The sequence below is a fragment of the Nyctereutes procyonoides genome, unplaced genomic scaffold, assembly GCF_905146905.1.
Source record: "Nyctereutes procyonoides isolate TBG_1078 unplaced genomic scaffold, NYPRO_anot_genome, whole genome shotgun sequence".
In the NCBI taxonomy this organism is placed as follows: domain Eukaryota; kingdom Metazoa; phylum Chordata; class Mammalia; order Carnivora; family Canidae; genus Nyctereutes; species Nyctereutes procyonoides.
The window spans coordinates 2,259,091-2,278,684 of record NW_026575037.1 but is presented as its reverse complement, the minus strand read 5'-3'; the positions used below and the strand labels follow the sequence as shown (position 1 = coordinate 2,278,684).

At 36.3% G+C, this 19,594-nt stretch overlaps 1 protein-coding gene across 4 annotated transcripts in view; it reads right to left on the bottom strand.

The window, feature by feature from the left end:
• Positions 1 to 19,594, bottom strand: part of RABGAP1L (RAB GTPase activating protein 1 like) — a 720,977-nt gene that overhangs the window by 500,674 nt on the left and 200,709 nt on the right. For all 4 annotated transcript variants that reach the window (XM_055319528.1, XM_055319527.1, XM_055319525.1 and 1 more), the window contains exon 13: positions 9,062 to 9,212. In XM_055319528.1, coding sequence (XP_055175503.1) covers positions 9,062 to 9,212 — 151 coding nt within the window. The remainder of the gene's footprint in view (positions 1 to 9,061; positions 9,213 to 19,594) is intronic.

The window sequence follows — 19,594 nt, the reverse complement described above, 5'->3', positions numbered from 1 at the left end:
AGGAATGCCCTATCCCTTTCATTTCTCTTTTAAAGAGTTTTCTACTTTATGGGATCAGAAATTGATTCTGCTATTTAGTGATTACATCTCTTTTTCCTCAATGGTAAAAATGAGAATTACAACACTGAAGTGGTCAGGCTGACATGGGAAGAACATAAGACAGCACTAGACATAATGCCCATAACTCCATAATACCCATACACTCCAGTAATTCCCTCAGCAAGTGTTTTCTACCATTAGCTAGAGAGAAGTCCTAGTGTTGAATGCTAAGATTACAGCAGTAAGCAATATCCAGAAACAATCCTTGCTGAGAATTTATAGTCTAGATCTCCCTTGAGTCACACTGCACTTCCCACAACCTAACCATGGCAGGACCTTTGACAACTCTGTGTCTTTATGCTTGGCACTGCCTTAGCCTAAATATATCCTCCTATTTGTTGCTCCTAGACAAAGTTGGCTGCTCCACTCTGCTCCCTTAATTCTTCGCTCATAATTTATCACGGCACTTACCATGTTATCATCGTATCTCTACTTTCTTGACTGCCTCCCCCCATTGGACTGTTAACTCCTACAAGGCTAGGTATAAGTGTTACTCTCTTTACACCTCTAAGTACCTAACATAGTGTCACACATAAAAGACATCTTAATGTTTGATCATTAAAGAATGAATTAATTACACAAATAGATAACAGAGTATTACACAGGTTGTTTTCCTTTTTTCTCTTCTTTTCTCAGTTGGATGTCCTGAAACCTGCATAGACTTCAAGAACCCATAGTAATCTCCATTTTTCCCATAGTACTTTTCTGTGCCACTCATTTAAGCATACACTGCCTTATAATTTTCCTCATTCCCTAATGTTTACCATTACCATGTATATATTAGGTATGCTCTGAGTGCTTTATGTGAATTATCTAACTGAATCCTCCCAACAATTCCATAAGATACAGATTAAGACCATTATACAAATGAGGGGATCGAGATCGAGAGTGAAGATAGTTGAGGAATTTGTCCAAGGTTACAAACTAGTAGGCAGCAGAACTTGAAATCTGAACCCAAGGTCTCCCTCCACAGTGAGAGCCAACATTTCCTCCAAAGGAGGAGCTACCACTTTTACAAAGACAAGTTGTATCTGAAAACTCCTTTTGATGCTAGCAGTGGAGTCAACATAACTCTCCATAATTTAGATCTAACACCTCTATTGACTGGTCCTGCTTGTCTTTGGCATCAGATTATGGTTATCAGTTAGTCTGCAACCTTTGTCCTGGTTCATCTGTTGAATCTAGTCTAAAGCTTTTCATCCTTTTAGAATTTTTGGTCCCATTACATTTCCTACCACTCAAAAAGATTTATAAAGCTTTATTTTCTGTAAATTACATTATAAAAACAAGAGCAGAGAGTATGATTATTCCACACTGTACTCCCAACCTCTTCTCTATTCAATACTACTCTCTAGCCTTGAGCTACAAGATTCAGGGTGATTCAATCTACACACCCCACTGCCATTGCAAAACTATGCCAGTAATTCCTAGTGATTCCTACCCTACTCTCTGGAAAAAACAATGGAATCTAGTATACCAAGACCTGATGCTCAAATTAACCCAATGCTTACAGCTTTCTCCAACTAGATAAGAGTCCTGGGAAAAAGATGCTGCTGCATACTTAACTTTACACACGCCTTAACACAACATAAGGCTTATAGTTTAGGGGAAGAAAAAAATGTATATATAACTATGGCAGGTGAGAAACCTGAATCCTGAAAATTATAAAACACCAATGAAAGAAATTCAAGATGAGGCAAAAAAAAAAAAAAAAAGAAAAGACATTCCATATTTCCGGGTTAGAAGAACAAATATTGTTAAAATGTCTACTCTACCCAAAGTCAGCTACACATTTAATGCAATCCCTATCAAAATACCAATAGCATTTTTCACAGAACTGAAACAAACAATCCTAAAATTTGTATGGAACCACAGTACACCTCGAATTGCCAAAGGAATCTTGAAAAAGAAAACAAAACTGGAGGTATCACAGTTCCAGATTTCAAGTAATATTACAAAGGAGTAGTAATTAAAACAGTATGGTATGACATAAAAATAGACACAGATCAGTGGGATAGAAAAGAAAACCCAGAGGTGGGATGCCTGGGTGGTTTAGCAGTTTAGCGTCTGCCTTTGGCTCAGAGCATGATCCCAGAGTTCTGGGATTGAGTCCGCATCAGGCTCCCTGCGAGGAGCCTACTTCTCCCTCTGCTTATGTCTCTGCCTTCTCTCTGTGTCTCTCATGAATAAATAAATAAAATCTTAAAAAAAATTTAATGAAAAAGAAAGAAAACCCAGAAGTAAATGCACAAGTATATGGTCAATAAGGAGGAATAAATACACAATGGGAAAAAAGATGGTCTCTTCAACAAATGGTATAGGGAAAATTGGACAGCACATGAAAAAGAATGAAACTGAACCACTTCTTTCACAAAATAAGCACAATATACAAAAGTAAACTCGAAATGGACTAAAGACCTAAATGTGACACCTGAAACCATAAAAATCTTTGAAGAGAACACAGGCAGTAATTTCTCTGACATTGAACATAGCAACATTTTTCTAGATATGTCTCCTGAGGCAAGGAAAATAAAAACAAAAATACCATATTGGGACTATATCAAAATAAAAAGCTTCTGCAAGGTGAAGGAACAATCAACGAAACTGAAAGGCAATCTACAGAATGCGAGAAGAGATTTGCAAATGACATATCCAATAAAGGGTTACTATCCAAAATGTATAAAGAAATGATATAAGTCAACACCCAAAAAATAAATAATCCAATTAAAAATGAGAAGACATGAACAGACATTTCTCCAAAGAAATACATACAGACAGCCAGTAGACACATGAAAAGATGATCAACATCACTTATCATCAGGAAAATGCAAAACAAAACTACAATGAGGTAGCACCTCACACCTGTCAGAAAAGCTAAAATCAACAACACAAGAAACAAAAGATGTTGTTGAGGATGTGGAGAAAAAGAAACTCTCTTGCACTGTTGGTGGGAATGCATACTGGTGTGGCCACTGTGTAAAACAGTATGGAGGTTACTCAGAAAGTTAAAAATAGAACTACTCTATGATCCAGGAATCACACTACTGGGTATTTACTCAAAAAATACAAAAACACTAATTCAAAGGATTACATGTACCCCCATGTTTACTGCAGCATCATTTACAATAGCTGAACAACAGAAGCAGGCGAAGTGTCCATCAACAGATAAAGAAAGAAGATATGGGGGGGATATATATTTAGCCATAAAAAAGAATGAAATCTTGCATTTTCAACGACATGGATAGTGTTAGACAGTATAATGCTAAGTACTGAAACAGATACTATCCAATAAAACCACACTAGGATAGCCTCCTCATCTGAGGCAATGTTTGATGTGGTAGTATAATGGAGTCACAAAATCAAATACATTTGAGGGCCATTCAGGGATTATAATATTTGAAGAACAGAAAATAAATAATGAATAGTAAGTCTATGGTCAAACAGAAAGTACAAGCTTGAATCACATACATATACTATTCTTTGATGTACTGATGGTTACACAAAGCATGTTATAGCTAGATTCAGTCTGCTGGCTATAAGCCACCATACCTGAAAAGAATGCTTCAGAATGTGATTTGTTGCTTCTAATTTTGGACTATTACACCACTACTAAAGAATAAATGATAAACAGACTACTTTTTCTTTCTTTCTTTTCTTTCACTTTCTTTCTTCTTAAAGATTTTATTTTTAAGCAACCCGTATACCCAACATGGGGCTCAAAGTCACAACCCCAAGATCAAGAGTTGCATGCTCCACCAACTAAGCCAGTGAGGCGCCCCAACAGACTACTTTCTCATAAAAGCCAAATCTTAGGTAAGGTTCTGTAAATACTTCACATTCCTTCCCTATATAATCATAGGTCTTCGGTAGGGTTTTTATAAAGTAACTATTTGTTCAAGATGAACCATTTTGTTAACTGATATGGAATATTGCCATTTCCTTGATAAGACATGAAAAATTAACTAGACCAAAAGAAGACACTACCAACTGCTGACCCATGACCAACAAGTACCAAATACTAGAAGCACTTCTTATTGGGTGTTCATGTTCTTTCTACCAAGCAGCTTGTAAACTTATATGTATTCACCACCAAAGTACATACACACACTCTTGGCTACAGGCACTTGCTATCTAATTTCTACCCTTAAACATAGAAAACAGACAAAATTGTTTTTTAAGATACTGACATTCATGTTTTATTATCTTTTATTAGAAGGAAGACAAGGAAACTAAATATACTATTGTACTTCCTCTCACAGAAATGTTAAAACTTGAGAGCTTGAATAAAGGAACATTATCAGAGCCACACATTTCTATACTGTTTGTATGAAAATGTTGTTTTTGATAAACTACACAATTTTTTAACAATAGAAATTGAAACATGATGTAATCATCAATGTATAAACTGAATGTGAAAATATTTATGATATTTTCTTAAATTCTACATTGTTAGTCAATCTCTAGCAGCAATTTTTAAACATTTGCCATTCTAAAATAAACTATGAAACTTAATTTTTATAATAAATTATTCCATAACAGATCTTAACTTTTGCCTCTATTAACAGGCAACTGTAGCAGGGAAAGGTAGGTGTCTACTCAATATTTACTTTCTCTTTTCATCCTTGTTAATAAGCCCATATTTCAGTGGGTAGAAGAGAAGCAATGTGCCTATCTTAAAAATAAAAATATAAAAAATCCCCAACTTTCCAGGAAGATACTAGCCACACAACAGAATTCTGGCCAAAAAGATTTAGTAAAAGTTGTTGTTTAAGATTTAAGGGAAAGCCCTTTAAAAGGGCAACAGACAGGGCACCTGGGTGGCTCCATCTGTTGAGCATCTGACTCTTGGTTTCGGCTCAGGTTGTGATCTCGTGGGTCTTGATCTCATGGGTCATGACAGCGAGTTCCAGGTCACGCTCTACACTCAGTGCAGAGTCTGCTTGGGATTCTTTCCCTCTTCTTCTCCATTCTCTTCTGCCCCTACGCCTGCTCATGTGCATGTGGTCTCTCTCTCTAAAATAAATAAATGGATCTTTAAAAAAAACAAAGGCAACAGAATTGGTACAGATATGCCAAAGAGAGGCCTAGCCTCAGTACAGGCTTATGGGAGATAACCTCTGAACTCCTGGAATGTTCCAAATGATAGGAATGTCTTTTTTTCATTCATGGTGGGCACCTCAACCATATCTGATAGGTTATGCTGAGGAGGCAACTCCTGGTGGGCGTTGACAAGTTTATGTTAAAAAGAAGACTCAGCATGAAGGCTAGCCAAGCCAAAAAAAACCAACCATGTGATTAGAGATGTTGATCCAGATGATATCAGCCCAACTTCAGGGGAGGGGAGAAGAGAGCTAAACATTGAGTTCAACCAGATGGGTGATGATTCAATCAATCATGCCAATGTAATGAAACCCCAATACAAATTCTGGAATCCACAGCTTGGTAAGCTTCCTGCGTTGGTGATTTTCTAAGTGTGTACTACTATACATTGATCCAGGAAGGATAATGTGTCCCTGAGGATGATGCAAGATTCATATCTAAAACCCTCTCAGTCTCAGATTCTGCCCTATATATTCTTTCCTTTGACTGGTTCTACACACCTATAATCATGAGTATAACATTTTGCTATACTCCTAGAAGGTATCTACAGGGACCTTCAAGTTTGTAGATAAGCTAGTATGACATAGGAGTGGCTCTGGGGACCCCTAAACTTGCAGGTGGTGTCAGAAGTTCTGTGCAGACTTGCAATCTGGAGGACTGATGCCTTAAAGTTCAGTTTGTCTCTGTCTTCCTTCTTTTCTGAATACAACACCAGATGCAGAGCAGCCATCTTGTGCCAACAAGCTGACAAGCATGTGCCAAGTACATCAGACAAGAGTTCTGTCAGGGAAAGAGAACCTGCTCTAAGTATTTCAAAAGAGATTTAACTTAAGAATTTAGGTTCTTAAGCACTGGAAGAGCTAGAAGAGCAGAAGATGGGGACACGACTGCAAACTTTTAAGTTTGTCATAACTATAGTCCAGAGAATGAGGGGATTACTCTTGCTCCTCAAGTTAGGAAACTGCAGGAAACAGAAACTACAGAACAAAGGTAGGTGATTCAGAATGGAATGCCTAAAGGCAGATGCAAAGCCTCGCAACTGGAAAAGCCCAGGCATCTGTTTACTACTGCCATAAAAAAATAATACGGGTCTTGTCTCCCTCCAGTCTTCACATGCAGAAAGTAAATCACAGCCAAATAAATCCCAAAGTAAAAGAGAGTCTGAAAATATTCTATTCAATGAAAACATTTTTTTGTCATTCTGTCTCTTGATCTTAAACTCCTTCCTGCAATTGTATACTCTAAATTACCATGGTGCTTGGTACATATGGGGAGGCTTTTATCATATATATGACATACACTGTACTGTTGGGAGTTCATAAATAACATTGTGAAGACTATTCTTTATTTTTCTCCCAAAGTCTGAAATCCTAAAAGGTATGAATTTTAGAAGCCTCTTAGTAGAGAAAGGGATATAGCAGTAGCTATGTATAAACTATATATATATAACTATATAAGCTATTCTATAAACAGCCATCAAAAGTATACAGTTTGTAATTTATATAAAAAAATGATCTGACACCCAGAGTTATGGTCTCTGGACACTTTTTCTCAGATACTCCCATTAATAAAAACTTTTCTGGGCATAAACTTCCAATACATGTATATTTATTTTATTAATTTTTCTTATGTAAAAGTGCTACTGTACTAATAGATCCTATAAAGCACAGACATAGATAGGATATAAATAAGATAAAAACAATGAAAAACTTATGCTGCACAAAAATATTCAATATTGAATGAATCATTTAAAAATATTTTATTTTGTGCAATTTTTCTATTGAAATAAACTTCACATAACATAAAATTCACTATTCTAGAGTATACAATTCAGTGTTTTTTAGTATATTCACAATATTATATAATCATCACCACTATGAAATTCCAGAACATTTCCATCACCCCAAAAAGCAACCCTGTATCTGTTAGCAGTCATTCCCAATTCTATCCTCCAGCCATCAGCAGCCATTAATTTACTTTCTGCCTCTATGCATTTGCCTATTCTAAACATTTCATGTAAACAGGATCATACAATATGAGTTATTTTAAAGTGTTCATTTAGCAGGTTATGAAACAATTTGAAACTTATTTCAAAATCAGTTTTCTTGATTCACGGTTTTAATCATTATCAATATCTGAAAAAGACTTACAGAAATCCAGAGACCCAAATAGGGGAGCATCTTTTTTTTTTTTTCAGTCCCATCCATCAATCACTTTATTGAAATCTGGTTAAGAAATCATTTTCTCAAATGAAATTTTTTTTCTTAAAAAAAAAAAAGATTTTCTTTTTTTAAGTAATCTCTGCACCCAATATGGGGCTCAAGCTCATAACCCCAAGATCAAGAGTCACATGTTCTACTGAGTCAGCCAAGCACGCATTCAAATGAATTCTTATCAGTAAACCAGAAAGCGTTTTATTTTTATATTTTTAACAATCAGTCCCAAATTTTCTGTAATTACTTGTACAAGTTTTAAACATATTTGAAATTTTGGATTCCAGGTTTTTAAGTTAAGAAGATGCAAGTGTTTTATAATAACACATGTAGCTTTCAGTGTGACAAAATCACGTAGTGATGTTTAAATTACCAAACATTTCAGGTGTCCTTCTCTATAACATGAGTTTACGTCCAGAAGTAGTTGCTTTGCCATCCCTTATCACAACATTAATTCTTACTTGAAGGGACAGACTAGTGTGTTTTGGGGTTTGTTTGTTTAGTATCTTGATATATAACATCCTGTGATAACAATCTCTTTAAATCACTTATATACCCTGTGGTATTAAAGGTAAAACTAGACAATTTTTAAACTCATGTAATTGAGTATGCAAATTGCAAGAAAATTCTAATATTATGAAAGTACATACATGAGTAGGAACACCACGGTTATTCTTTTCCAAGGTGTGGCAAGCCCCTTCTTGCCTCAGATCACTCTTGAATCACATGGGACAAGTGGTCATTGGACCCAACAACATACTGAGACCTCAGTACCATGGCACAGCAAATACTAGTATAACTCAATATCCTTTGTGTTGCAATTTTAAAAATACAAGTGGAACTTTAGATATATACACACACATATGTGGATACACACAAGTGGATCGCTGCAGAAAACACTAATCATAAAAAATTATAAACTTTTTTTAAAGAAAATCTGAATTTAGCAGTGGGTAAATTTAGGTAATCAGAAAATATTTGTGGAAGGGAAGTAGGCACAGAGAGAAAGAAGAGGAGAAAGAATTAGAGGGGCTAAAGATTCTGAAAAGTTGATAAATCCTGAGGAACAAAGTCTTGGTTATCAAAAAATCTCATTTATGAATAGAGATTTTTAAATCCATGATTTAGAGTACATTACAAAATTCAGAGGCAAGACCTAGGAGGAGACTCTAGGCCTGAGGATTACCCTTATATATGCTCTGCAATCATTTCTTTGGACATAAGCACAGGTATTTACATTGGAACCAGGGGTTCCTGACAGAGTAAGAGTCTGAACAACTATCTACATCATTTACATGTATGGTTACATAAGCACAGAAGGCCTTTTAATTTCATTTTAAGTTAATCTGATTTTAAAATTATACTAGAGTACAATTATATGGTATACAAATATAACTATATAAATCTTATACAATAAGGTTAATTGAAAACACCTGAAATATAAATATCTTTCACTTCAACAACAAAAAAAATGAAAGTGAAGTCACTGTTTTACACTATCCAAGTGCTCAGAACAAAAGGCAGAACCATTCACTGCACAACACCAACACAGTTTTTAAAGAAGTTTAAAACATTTATGACTTATTGCAGCTATGAAAACAGTATTTAATATGCTGTCCAATGAGAAGAATATGAAAAAAGCTTCCTACCTTTGTGATAAGAAGGCGATATCTATCCAGCATTGCCTGGTTGTCATGGCAACCTGCTAATAACTGCCATACCTCTGCCCTCAGTGCTTCAGGGACTCCACTCTTCACTAGAGTGGACAGCCCCTTTGGTCGTGCACCAAGGTTACTGTGCCTAAGAAAACAAGAAAACAAACCATTCATACTCCCTTCACCACTGCTGAACTGCTGCTGTTATGGAAAGCACATTAATAAATTTACATAAAAATGTAAGCCTGGGTTGAGGAAAAAACTGGGGAGGAGAGCATGAGATACATCAGTAGGTCGGTGATATCCTGGAACTTATGAACTTATTTATCATAATGAGTGTGTTAATTATATATTTCTTGGAAGCATTTCAAGGCATAAAAAGAACCATCTGAATCCCCTGACATGAACATAGGACAAGTTGGTTAATGACATGAGAATGACAAGGAATAGGGGAATGGGAAGCTGAAAGTGGATCACAGACTTATCATGTCTTGACTATACCCCTACATCCTGACCCAAAGTACTCCCTAAATGAAGGACCTAGACCTTTCCCTCAAAACTTATACAACATATACAACTCCACTTTTCTAGGAGAATAGCATAGACTTATTAACCATACCCATTTCCAAGGGTGTTTAGAAATAAAACACAGGCAAGTATTTTTTGCCATTAAGTCAATGATGACATGGTAAGTATACGACTACAATAATCTGCACAACTTAACAAGAAGTTGACTTGCAGTTCCCAGTCTTTTGAGTATAAATTCCATTCCTCAACATTTTCCTGGTGCCCAACTTGAACCTGGGAGCTGTCTTTTATGTCTCTTTGCTCAGATTTTATGTCTACTTGTATTTGTTACCCAGTTTTATACGCTTAGAGCTGACCCTGGTATTACCAGCTGGACTCCAAACACTGATGATGTACTCTGGTTTGATCCAACATTCAGGCTTTGGTTTCCAGATTTAGCCCTAAAAGTCAGAGTCAATATGTCTATTTTCTAAAATTGCCCTCTCATGTACTTCATCAACTTTCTCTAGCTTATATACACTCTTCCATCTCCAGCCCAGATCTCAGTTTTGGCAGACCTTTCTTCTGAAAATATGTTCCATTCCTTTCCCATTCAGTCATCATCTGGCCATTTTGGAAGAACTGTTGTACTTTCCATAACTCAAAAGCTCAAGTAAACTCATCCCATTAATATTTCTTAAAAACCATCAAGTTTTTATCTATTCTGCTTTCTTTCAGCCTCAACTTTTATATTGTTGAGTTAGAGAATCTAAACTGCCCATACTGATTAGCTTGGAGTAAAATTAAATAAAAGGAGAGAGATCTTATGTGATTTAAGATGCTGGTGCACATTAGGGACCAAAGTTATGCTGGTAAGTGAAAAAAAGGAAGTTTCAAAACAGCATATATGGTATAATTTTAAATATACATTCTCTCTCCCTCTCTCAAAATTTTATATATAGTATTAATTTAAATATTCATTCTCTTTCTCCTTCCCTCTCTTGCTCCTCTTTTTCTCTAACACATACTATTTTGAAACCTGATTTCAACCTGCATAGGAAAAGAATACAGAAGAATATACTCCAAAATATGTGTGCAATAGAATTAAGAGGAAAATAATTTCTTTTATTTTCCTATGCTGTTTGAAATATTTACAATGATTTACAACTTAAATTTACAATTAATTTACAACTTAAATTCTTTTATAATCACACACCAAAAAAGTTATTTCAATTCTTTAAATTTCTTTCATGCTTTTAAAGTATAACTTTAATTTGTAAAAATAAAGCTAAATATGCTTCACAAAATGAGGTAAGATATTCTCAAGAAGACGTACACCTGAGCAAACTATGTGACACGTGTAACCTCTTTCCAACTGCCTCTTCTTCACCAGCCAACTGAGTTTAAGATTAGTAAAAGAATATTATGTCACAAAAGAGCCAGGATAAGTCATATAAAATGATCTTTCTCACAATTTATTTGGTTCTGATTATACTTTTGAATAGAAAAAAATACATGTGGCTTGAGGGTAGCTGAGTTTCTATCCTCTTAGGGTAAAAAACTGAGTTAACTAAAAACACGAGTATATAAAGGTCATTTTCTCTGAAATTAAATGCAAAATATTCTGAATTTTAAGTCTCATATAAGGGAAGAGCAAAGTAATTAAATATATCACATGCTACACATTATATAGAGATCACTACGTTATCACTTTTTACTACCACAGCTATTAAAACTCCAATACAGGGTAGCCCGGGTGGCTCAGCGGTTTAGCGCCGCCTTCAGCCCAGGGCCTGATCCTGCAGATCCGGGATCGAGTCGGGCTCTCCCTCTGCCTGTGTCTCTGCCTCTCTCTCTTTCTCTCTGTGTCTCTCATGAATAAATAAATAAAATCTTTTAAAAAATAAAACTCCAATACATACCCTCATGTAAGAAAAACCTTTCCTCAACCTCACATAACCCTCTGGCTATCATACTGTCTCCTACCTTGCAAGAAATTTCTCAAGAGTTGTTAGAGAGTCATTATCTCTCTTTCCTCCTCTCCCACTCATTCCTCAACTCAGCTCAACATGGCTTCTTCATCTCTCCTTAGTTTTCACTGAAGTAATACATGACCTCTCTCCATGCCACTAAGTTCAAGGGTCATTTTTCAAACCTCTCACACTATGGACCACTTTGTTTCCTTTGGCTTCAATGACAAAGCCCTCTCCCTTCCCCTTCCCGGACCCCACTGCTGTTGCTTCTCCTCTGTGAACCTCCCAAGTGCTCTGAGTGCTCTCTCTACACTTTTCTCAGTGATCGACTTCTTATGGCATTCTTGTCTCTGAGCGTTTTCACGCATACACATGTCTTTGGAGCTCCAGAGGCTCAAAGGCACTTCAAAATCAACATGTCCAAATCTCAATCCATATTTTCTTCCTAAACCTTGTTCTCCAGGGTACCTCACCTCAATGATTGTCACCACAATCTATCCAAATTGGAAACCTGGGAGTTGACATTACTCTCTGCCCTATAGTAAACCATCAACAAACCTAATGTATTTTTTCCCAACTTTTCCAAATTCCATGCGCTTCTATCTCCACTGCCACCAATTTTATTCAACCTGGACCTCGCAACAATTTGCTAACATTCACTTGTCCTTCTATGATATATTTCCAATACTGCTGGAAAATAGCTTCATTGAATATTATGTTGGCTCAGATCATTTTGTATAATGATTTACATGATTTTATATTTGGAATATATTTTTCTACACATGCATACACACACCCCTAATGAATATTTTACCACAATATGATTCAACTCAATCAACGTTCAGTTTCTAGCTTACCCTCAGCCATCTATCTATCCAAGCATTATGAAAAAAAAATATTTTCTCCTATTTAAAAACCTAGGCTCTATTTATCTTCATAGACTGACATTTAAAAAGAACTAGGTCATTCATAACACTACATGATTAACAGCTTTAATTTACTGATTACCCTGGTAATGATACAGTAATTATATTGCATACAGCACCCTAGTACTTAAGGAGCACAAACAGATAGTAACCTAAATACTACTAGTATACATCTATGACCAGTGAGGACCCAAAGGAAACAGCAATTTATGGATACAATCATTGCTTTCAATATTTCTGATAAAACTGCCTATTAATAACTACATATGACCACTGTTTTAATAAAACATTAACTGCAGCTATCAAGAGATCTAGAAATAAGCAACTAGTTATTACATGTGCTGAACCATGCACTGGAAACAAGAGATATATAACTATTTAAAAAGTCACACATGTAGAAGATATATAGTAAGGAGGTAGTTTCTAATACATAAATGTAAACTCCACAAGTGCAAGAATCTGTCTTCTTTACTCTTGCACCCCCAGTATTTAGAACAGTGCCTAGCACATAGAAAGCATTCAATATATTTTACACAAATGAGTGAACAGATTTATAAAATTAAATTATGATCAACTACTAAGGCTAAGCAAAAAAAAAAAACAAAACGTTTTTTTAAAAGCAAACATTCTCACCGATTTTAATAAGATCATAGAGCTGCCATGTATTCATCTAGTTACCTTCAAAAGAGGCATCTTTCTTGAAACTACCTAAGCATATGAGGACTTTTTCTATTTCCAAACCTGTTCAGAGAGAATTTCAAAGGGAAAGTATCACTTCTAACAGAAACAGCAGAGAAATCAAGAGATGAGAAGAAAAGCCACTGAATAACATTGAGTGGTCACTGATGGAATTAGGGCAATTTTGACAGAAGGGAGGTAGAAGTAGGTAGCTGGGAGACAGGAGAACGTGAGGGCAGCAGCTTGACCCATTTTAAAACATTCTCTCAGGAAGAGGAACAGCTAGAACTGAAACTAAAAGACAAGAGATTTCTCCTTCCCCCAACAGTGAGAATATCTTAATATGTAAACTTAGGTCTTACTTAAACAAGCTACACTAAGAAAAATTTCAAGAGGGGTGCCTAGTAGCTCAGTTGGTTAAGCATCTGCCTTCGGCTCAGGTCATGATCCCAGGGTCCCCTGCTCTGCAGAGAATGCGCTTCTCCCTCTCTCTCTGCCCCTCCCTGACCTACTCCGCACCCCCACTCCCCATCTCTCACATAAAGTCTTTAAAAAAAAAGAAAAAGAAAAAAAACTTCAAGAAAAAAGACAGATTAAAGGTCATTCTGAAGATTAAGAGCACATACTGGCGTGGAAGGAGAGCAAAATTTTTTCTCAGTTGAAAAAATGAAACATTATATGTTAATGTGAAAAGGAAGAAAGCTATAAATATTCCTGCTTAGTGATTCTAATCTTTCAGGTTGATTCTGAGCTTATATTTTATTTTGTTCTCCAAGCAGTTTGTTGATGCTTGGTTAGGCTGAGAGACCACACTAGCCCACTTTAGAAAGTATAGCCATGAAGAACACATCAAAGTGCCTACTAAATATGTATCAATTTTCTGATATACTAATAAAAGAGAATGAAAAGTTTGAAGATGGTTTGATTCAATAAACCAATACCTAATTTTTACCTCAGATGTTCCTTAATTTTTCTGGTTAGGAAATCTTCCTTTTACAAAATCTGACCTTTATACCTAAGTTTTCAGAGTCGGCACTCTGTTTTTCCAGTTTTCAAAAATCTCAACAGCTTCCACACAATTTCAGAACTAGAAGCAGGTATCCAGAAGTAGTTCCGCCCAATTCCTTAAAATTCCCTAAATAATTTAATATTCAAGTCATCTGTACTACTATTATAAATATATTTAACATGTGACAGAAATCTTGCTACCATTTGCCAGCTAGTATTTTCCAAGTCTTCCCGTCACAGATGTCTCCTCTCTTCCTCTCTCCCCGCCCCTGGCTCTCTTCCCTAATTCTAGCTCATTCACTTTTTTCTTGCAATTATTTCTTCAAGACACTTTAAGTACAGTCTCATATAACAGACATCCACTACTGTACTTTTTACACAACTGTTTTTAGCTTTCTTTCCATTACTATCATTATTTCTTTCTGATAATTTCAAATTAGTGTTAAATTTTTTCCCTTTACATCTTTCTAGTGGTATATTTAATTAACTGAATTCTGATTTTATCTATAAAGGTTTCACTTTATTTCAATATAGTGACCTACATGTTGTAAAGTAAGTTCAAAATACTTTCAACTATATTTTAGTTAAAAGTTTATTAAGAATACAGTCTCCTCACTTTAAAGAAAAATGTCCCCCAAGCAAAACTGTAGTACTTTACACAACAGGTGCTTTACCTAAATAAATCACAAAAATAACTTCATGTAAGTACCTAACTAGTATTGCTAAGACTCACTGAAAGCTTTTAAACGTAAAGAACACTAATGTTTTAAAAAGATATTCCAGGGATGCCTGGGTTGCTCAGTGGTTAAGCACCTGCCTTTGGCTCAGGGCGTGATCCTGGAGTCCCGGGATCAAGGCCCACATCAAGTCCTACATTGGACTCCCTGCAGGGAGCCTGCTTCTCCCTCTGCCTATGTCTCTGTCTCTGTGTCTCTCATGAATAAATAAATAAAATCTTTAAAAAATAAAAATAAAAAAGATATTCCAAGAGCAATTAAAACTTATCAATCTTTGTGTAACAGATATAAACTTCTCTCAATTAGACAAAGTTTACCCTTTTTATACATATGAATTATAATGACACAACTGCAATAATGAGCCAAATAAAAACATCTGATTTGTAGAAGATGCAGCAAGTTCTGTAAAAGTAAAAAAAATCAGTTATATTAGTTGTTTAAAATAGTTTCCTTGCGTAGTGATCCAAAGGGGCACCTGTACCCTAATGTTTATAGCAATGTTCACAATAGCCAAACTATGGAAAGAGACCAGATGTCCATCGACAGATGAATGGATAAAGATGTGGCATACAAATACAATGAAATATTACTCAGCTATCAAAAAAAATCTTACCATTTTACAACAATGTGGATGGAACTAGAGGGTAATATGATATGCAAAATAAGTCAATCAGAGAAAGACAAATTATCATATGATTTAATTCAAATGTGAAATTTCAGAAACAAAACAGAGGATCATAGGGGAAGGGAGGGAAAAATAAAGATGAAATCAGAGAGGAAGACAAACCATAAGAGACTCTTAACTATAGGAAACAAATTCAGGGTCGCTGGAGGGGAAGATGAGTGAGGGGATGAAGAAACTGGGCAATGGGCATTAAAGAGGGCACATGATGTAATGAGCGCTGAGTGTTTCATGCAGTTGATGAATCATTGAACTCTCCTCTCAGACTAATAATACATTATACATTAATTGAATTCAAATAAAATTTTAGAAAATAAAAGCTTCCTCAGATTCTTTCAATAAATTTCTTGAAGTCGGGATCCCTGGGTGGTGCAGTGGTTTGGCGCCTGCCTTTGCCCCAGGGCGCGATCCTGGAGACCCGGGATCGAATCCCACATCGGGCTCCCGGTGTATGGAGCCTACTTCTCCCTCTGCCTGTGTCTCTGCCTCTCTCTCTCTCTCTGTGTGTGACTATCATAAATAAATAAAAATTTAAAAAAAATTTCTTGAAGTCCACTACTAAAAATATAATTTAGAAAGTTTTCTTTTTCTTAAAAAAAATGTACAATGGGGATCCCTGGGTGGCGCAGCGGTTTGGCGCCTGCCTTTGGCCCAGGGCGTGATCCTGGAGACCCGGGATCGAATCCCACATCGGGCTCCCGGTGCATGGAGCCTGCTTCTCCCTCTGCCTATGTCTCTGCCTCTCTTTCTCTCTCTCTGTGACTATCATAAATAAAAAATAAAAAAAAATTAAAAAAAAATGTACATTGAATTATAGCTGAGAAGCTCTGTCAATTCTACCTCAAAAGCCTTTCCCCATTTGGAACCTTCTCTGCCTATAAGGCCCATGAGTTTGTAAGATCTCATCAACTCATGCCTCCAACCGGTTTCTCTATTTACAGTTTCTTCCTAAATAATAAAAAGCACCATAGCACTTTTAGCTTTAAAATATTTGTTGAGGATCATCTTTACTGTGTTGATAACTACTGAAGTTAGATGGTGGGCAAATGAGGTTTTACTCTGTATTATTTTCTCACTTTTGCATATTTATAACATCACAATTATGATGAAATATTTATATACCTCTGTAAGATGGCTAATTCCATAGAGGCAGGAATCATCTCCTATTCATCTTTATTTTTTAAAAGATATTATTTATTTATTCATGAGAGAAACAAAGAGAAAGGCAGAGACCCAGGCAGAGGGAGAAGCGGGCTCCTTGTAGGGAGCCCAATGCGGGACTCGATCCCGGACTGGGATCATGCCCTGAGCGGAAGACACTCAACTGCTGAGCCACCCAAGCATCCCTCCTATTCATCTTTAAACCTGCAAAGTCTAGTACAGTTCCTAAAAGAGTAGATGAATTTTTTTCAGTTAGATGAAATCATCAAGTAACTTGTCATTTTATAGGGAAAAAAAGCAAAATGGTAAAGAAACATGAAACAATATCAGTTTGTAAAAATGGTCTGTTATGATTATGCATTGCTATCTTTTTTTATTATAAACCTCAAAGGTAGGACTATGCCTTTATTTATCTCCTAGAGCCTAGGATGATGCTTCGTGAATGTATGTTCCAATCAAGTTATAAATCCTGAATTTTATAAACACAGCAAAGCTCTCAATTTGCTATTTATTTAGTCATCAAAGTAATTTGTGTTCCTGCCATTCTCATGGTTTTTCTTTAAATTCATACTAGAAGGCTGGCAAGGGAATCAATTTTCCTAATTTATTCTCTCTCTCTCTCTCATTAAAACTTCTATAAAAACTAATCCAAGGCACCTGGGGTGGGGGAGTTCAGTCAATTAAGCATCTGCTTTCAGCTCAGGTCGTGATCTCAAGGTCCCGGAATCAAGGCCCACAAGTGGGCTCCCCGCTCAGCAGCAAGTCTGTTCCTCCCTCTTCCATTCCCTCTGTGATCTCTCTCTCTCTCTCTAAAATAAATAAATAAAATCTTTAGATAAATAAATAAATACTAATCCAGTAACCTAACCTGCCCACATTACAAAAATGGCACCTGTCCACTGGTTAAAAAAGTTCTGGCTCTGGAGCCATACTACCTAGATTCAAATCCTGACATGGTCTTTTACTCACTGCATGATGGTGGGCAAATTACTCACTGGCTCTAGAGCAAATTACCTATTGGGGATCTTGAGCAAGTTATTCACTGCCATTATCTGCTTGTATTTTTATACTAGCTCCCTAACATAGCTACACCTCAGTTTCTCATCTCTGAAATAAAGATAATAATAATCCCTACCTTAGAGGGTTGCTGTCGTAACTAGAATAAGGCAGCTAAAGTGCTCAGGCACTTTACCTGGAACACAGTAAGTAGACTAAGTCAGCTATTTGTAGCCATGCCCCACCATTCCTCTTGTTACAATGAACTATCTCTGCTCCTAAATACAACTCCTCCATCTGTCAAGAAATCTTATTGCCTATTCAATGACTTCTCCTGCAACTAGTCCTCTCCCTCTAGCACTATCAAATTTTCTCTCCTGATTATTTCCAAAAACATATGACATGTTAAATTGACCATCTTCATTTTTGGAATAACCGCTCAGTCCACATGTATTTCCTAACTTGTCCCTATTCATCATCCTTCTATAGCAAAACTACTCTGAAGAGTTCTCTACACTTGCTGATTATCTTAGATACAGTCTAATCAAGCTTTCATTCTTACCTTGAGAGATTCCCATCAGGGTCATCAGTGACATCTGAAAAGCTGGATCAAGTAAAATTCTTAGGCTTACTCTGACTTGACCTATCAGCAACTGATCATTCCCTTCTTGACAGATTTAATTCCTTTGATTTCTATCTTGTTTCTTCTCCTAGCTTCATAGGCTGCGTTTTCTTGGACTTCTTTGCATGATCCTCATCTCTTCAACCTCCAAACACTAAAGTGGACAAGAGCCTGGTCCCTAAGTAATCTTCCTAAGTAATCTTACCCATTCTAACAGCCTTAAAAAAATCATCTATACACCAATGGCTCCCAAACTCCTACTTTCATCCTTACCTTTCCCTTGAACTCAATCTTACATGTAACTGACTAAAGGACACATTTATTTTGATGTATACAAGGCATCTCAACATCTCCAAAATCTTAATTTAATCCTCCAAAGGTGTTCTTCCTCTTATCTTTCATATTTAAGTAAATGGAAGACCCAGTCGTTTAAGCCAAAAACTTTGGCAACATTGGTTAGTTATTTTTCTCAGGCCACACAGGAAACACAAGCAAATTCTAAAAGCTCTGTCTTAAATTGGGAATCTGATCACATGTCACTTTTTCCTATTAACTTGGCATAAGACATTATCGTCTCTCTCTTGGTTTATTTACAATAGCCTCTAACTATTCTGCCTGCTTCTGTCTTTGCTTTCTTATGATGTTTTTCACTTCAGAGCCAGAATGATGCTTTTAAAATGCTTAAGTCAAAACACCTCACCATAACATGACATGAACAAGACACAAAGCGGTCATAACTGTCGTATGAAAATGAATCTACTGGGGCACCTGGGTGGCTCATTGGCTGAGTGTCTGCCTTTGGCTCAGATCAAGATCGCAGAGTCCTAGGATTGAGCCCTGCATCAGGCTCCCCCTCTGCCCATGTCTCTGCCTCTCTCTCTCTGCATCTCTCATGAATAAATAAAAATATTTTTAAAAGAGAATCTACTTATAATTAACAAGTATATCAATTTAATTTAAAAATTACACAAGAAAAAATAATCAAGTACAAAATGTAACTATGTAAAATTTTCATAGACTTGAAGGGACAGAGATCTGTATTTCAGGAATTTTCATTCACAAATATATTCAATAGGGATGTCTAGGTGGCTCAGTGGTTCAGTGTCTGCCTTCGGCTCAGGGCATGATCCTAGAGTCCGAGGATCGAGTCCCACACCGGTCTCCTCATGGGGAGCCTGCTTCTCCCTCTGTCTATGTCTCTGCCTCACTCTGTGTCTCTCATGAATAAATAAATAAA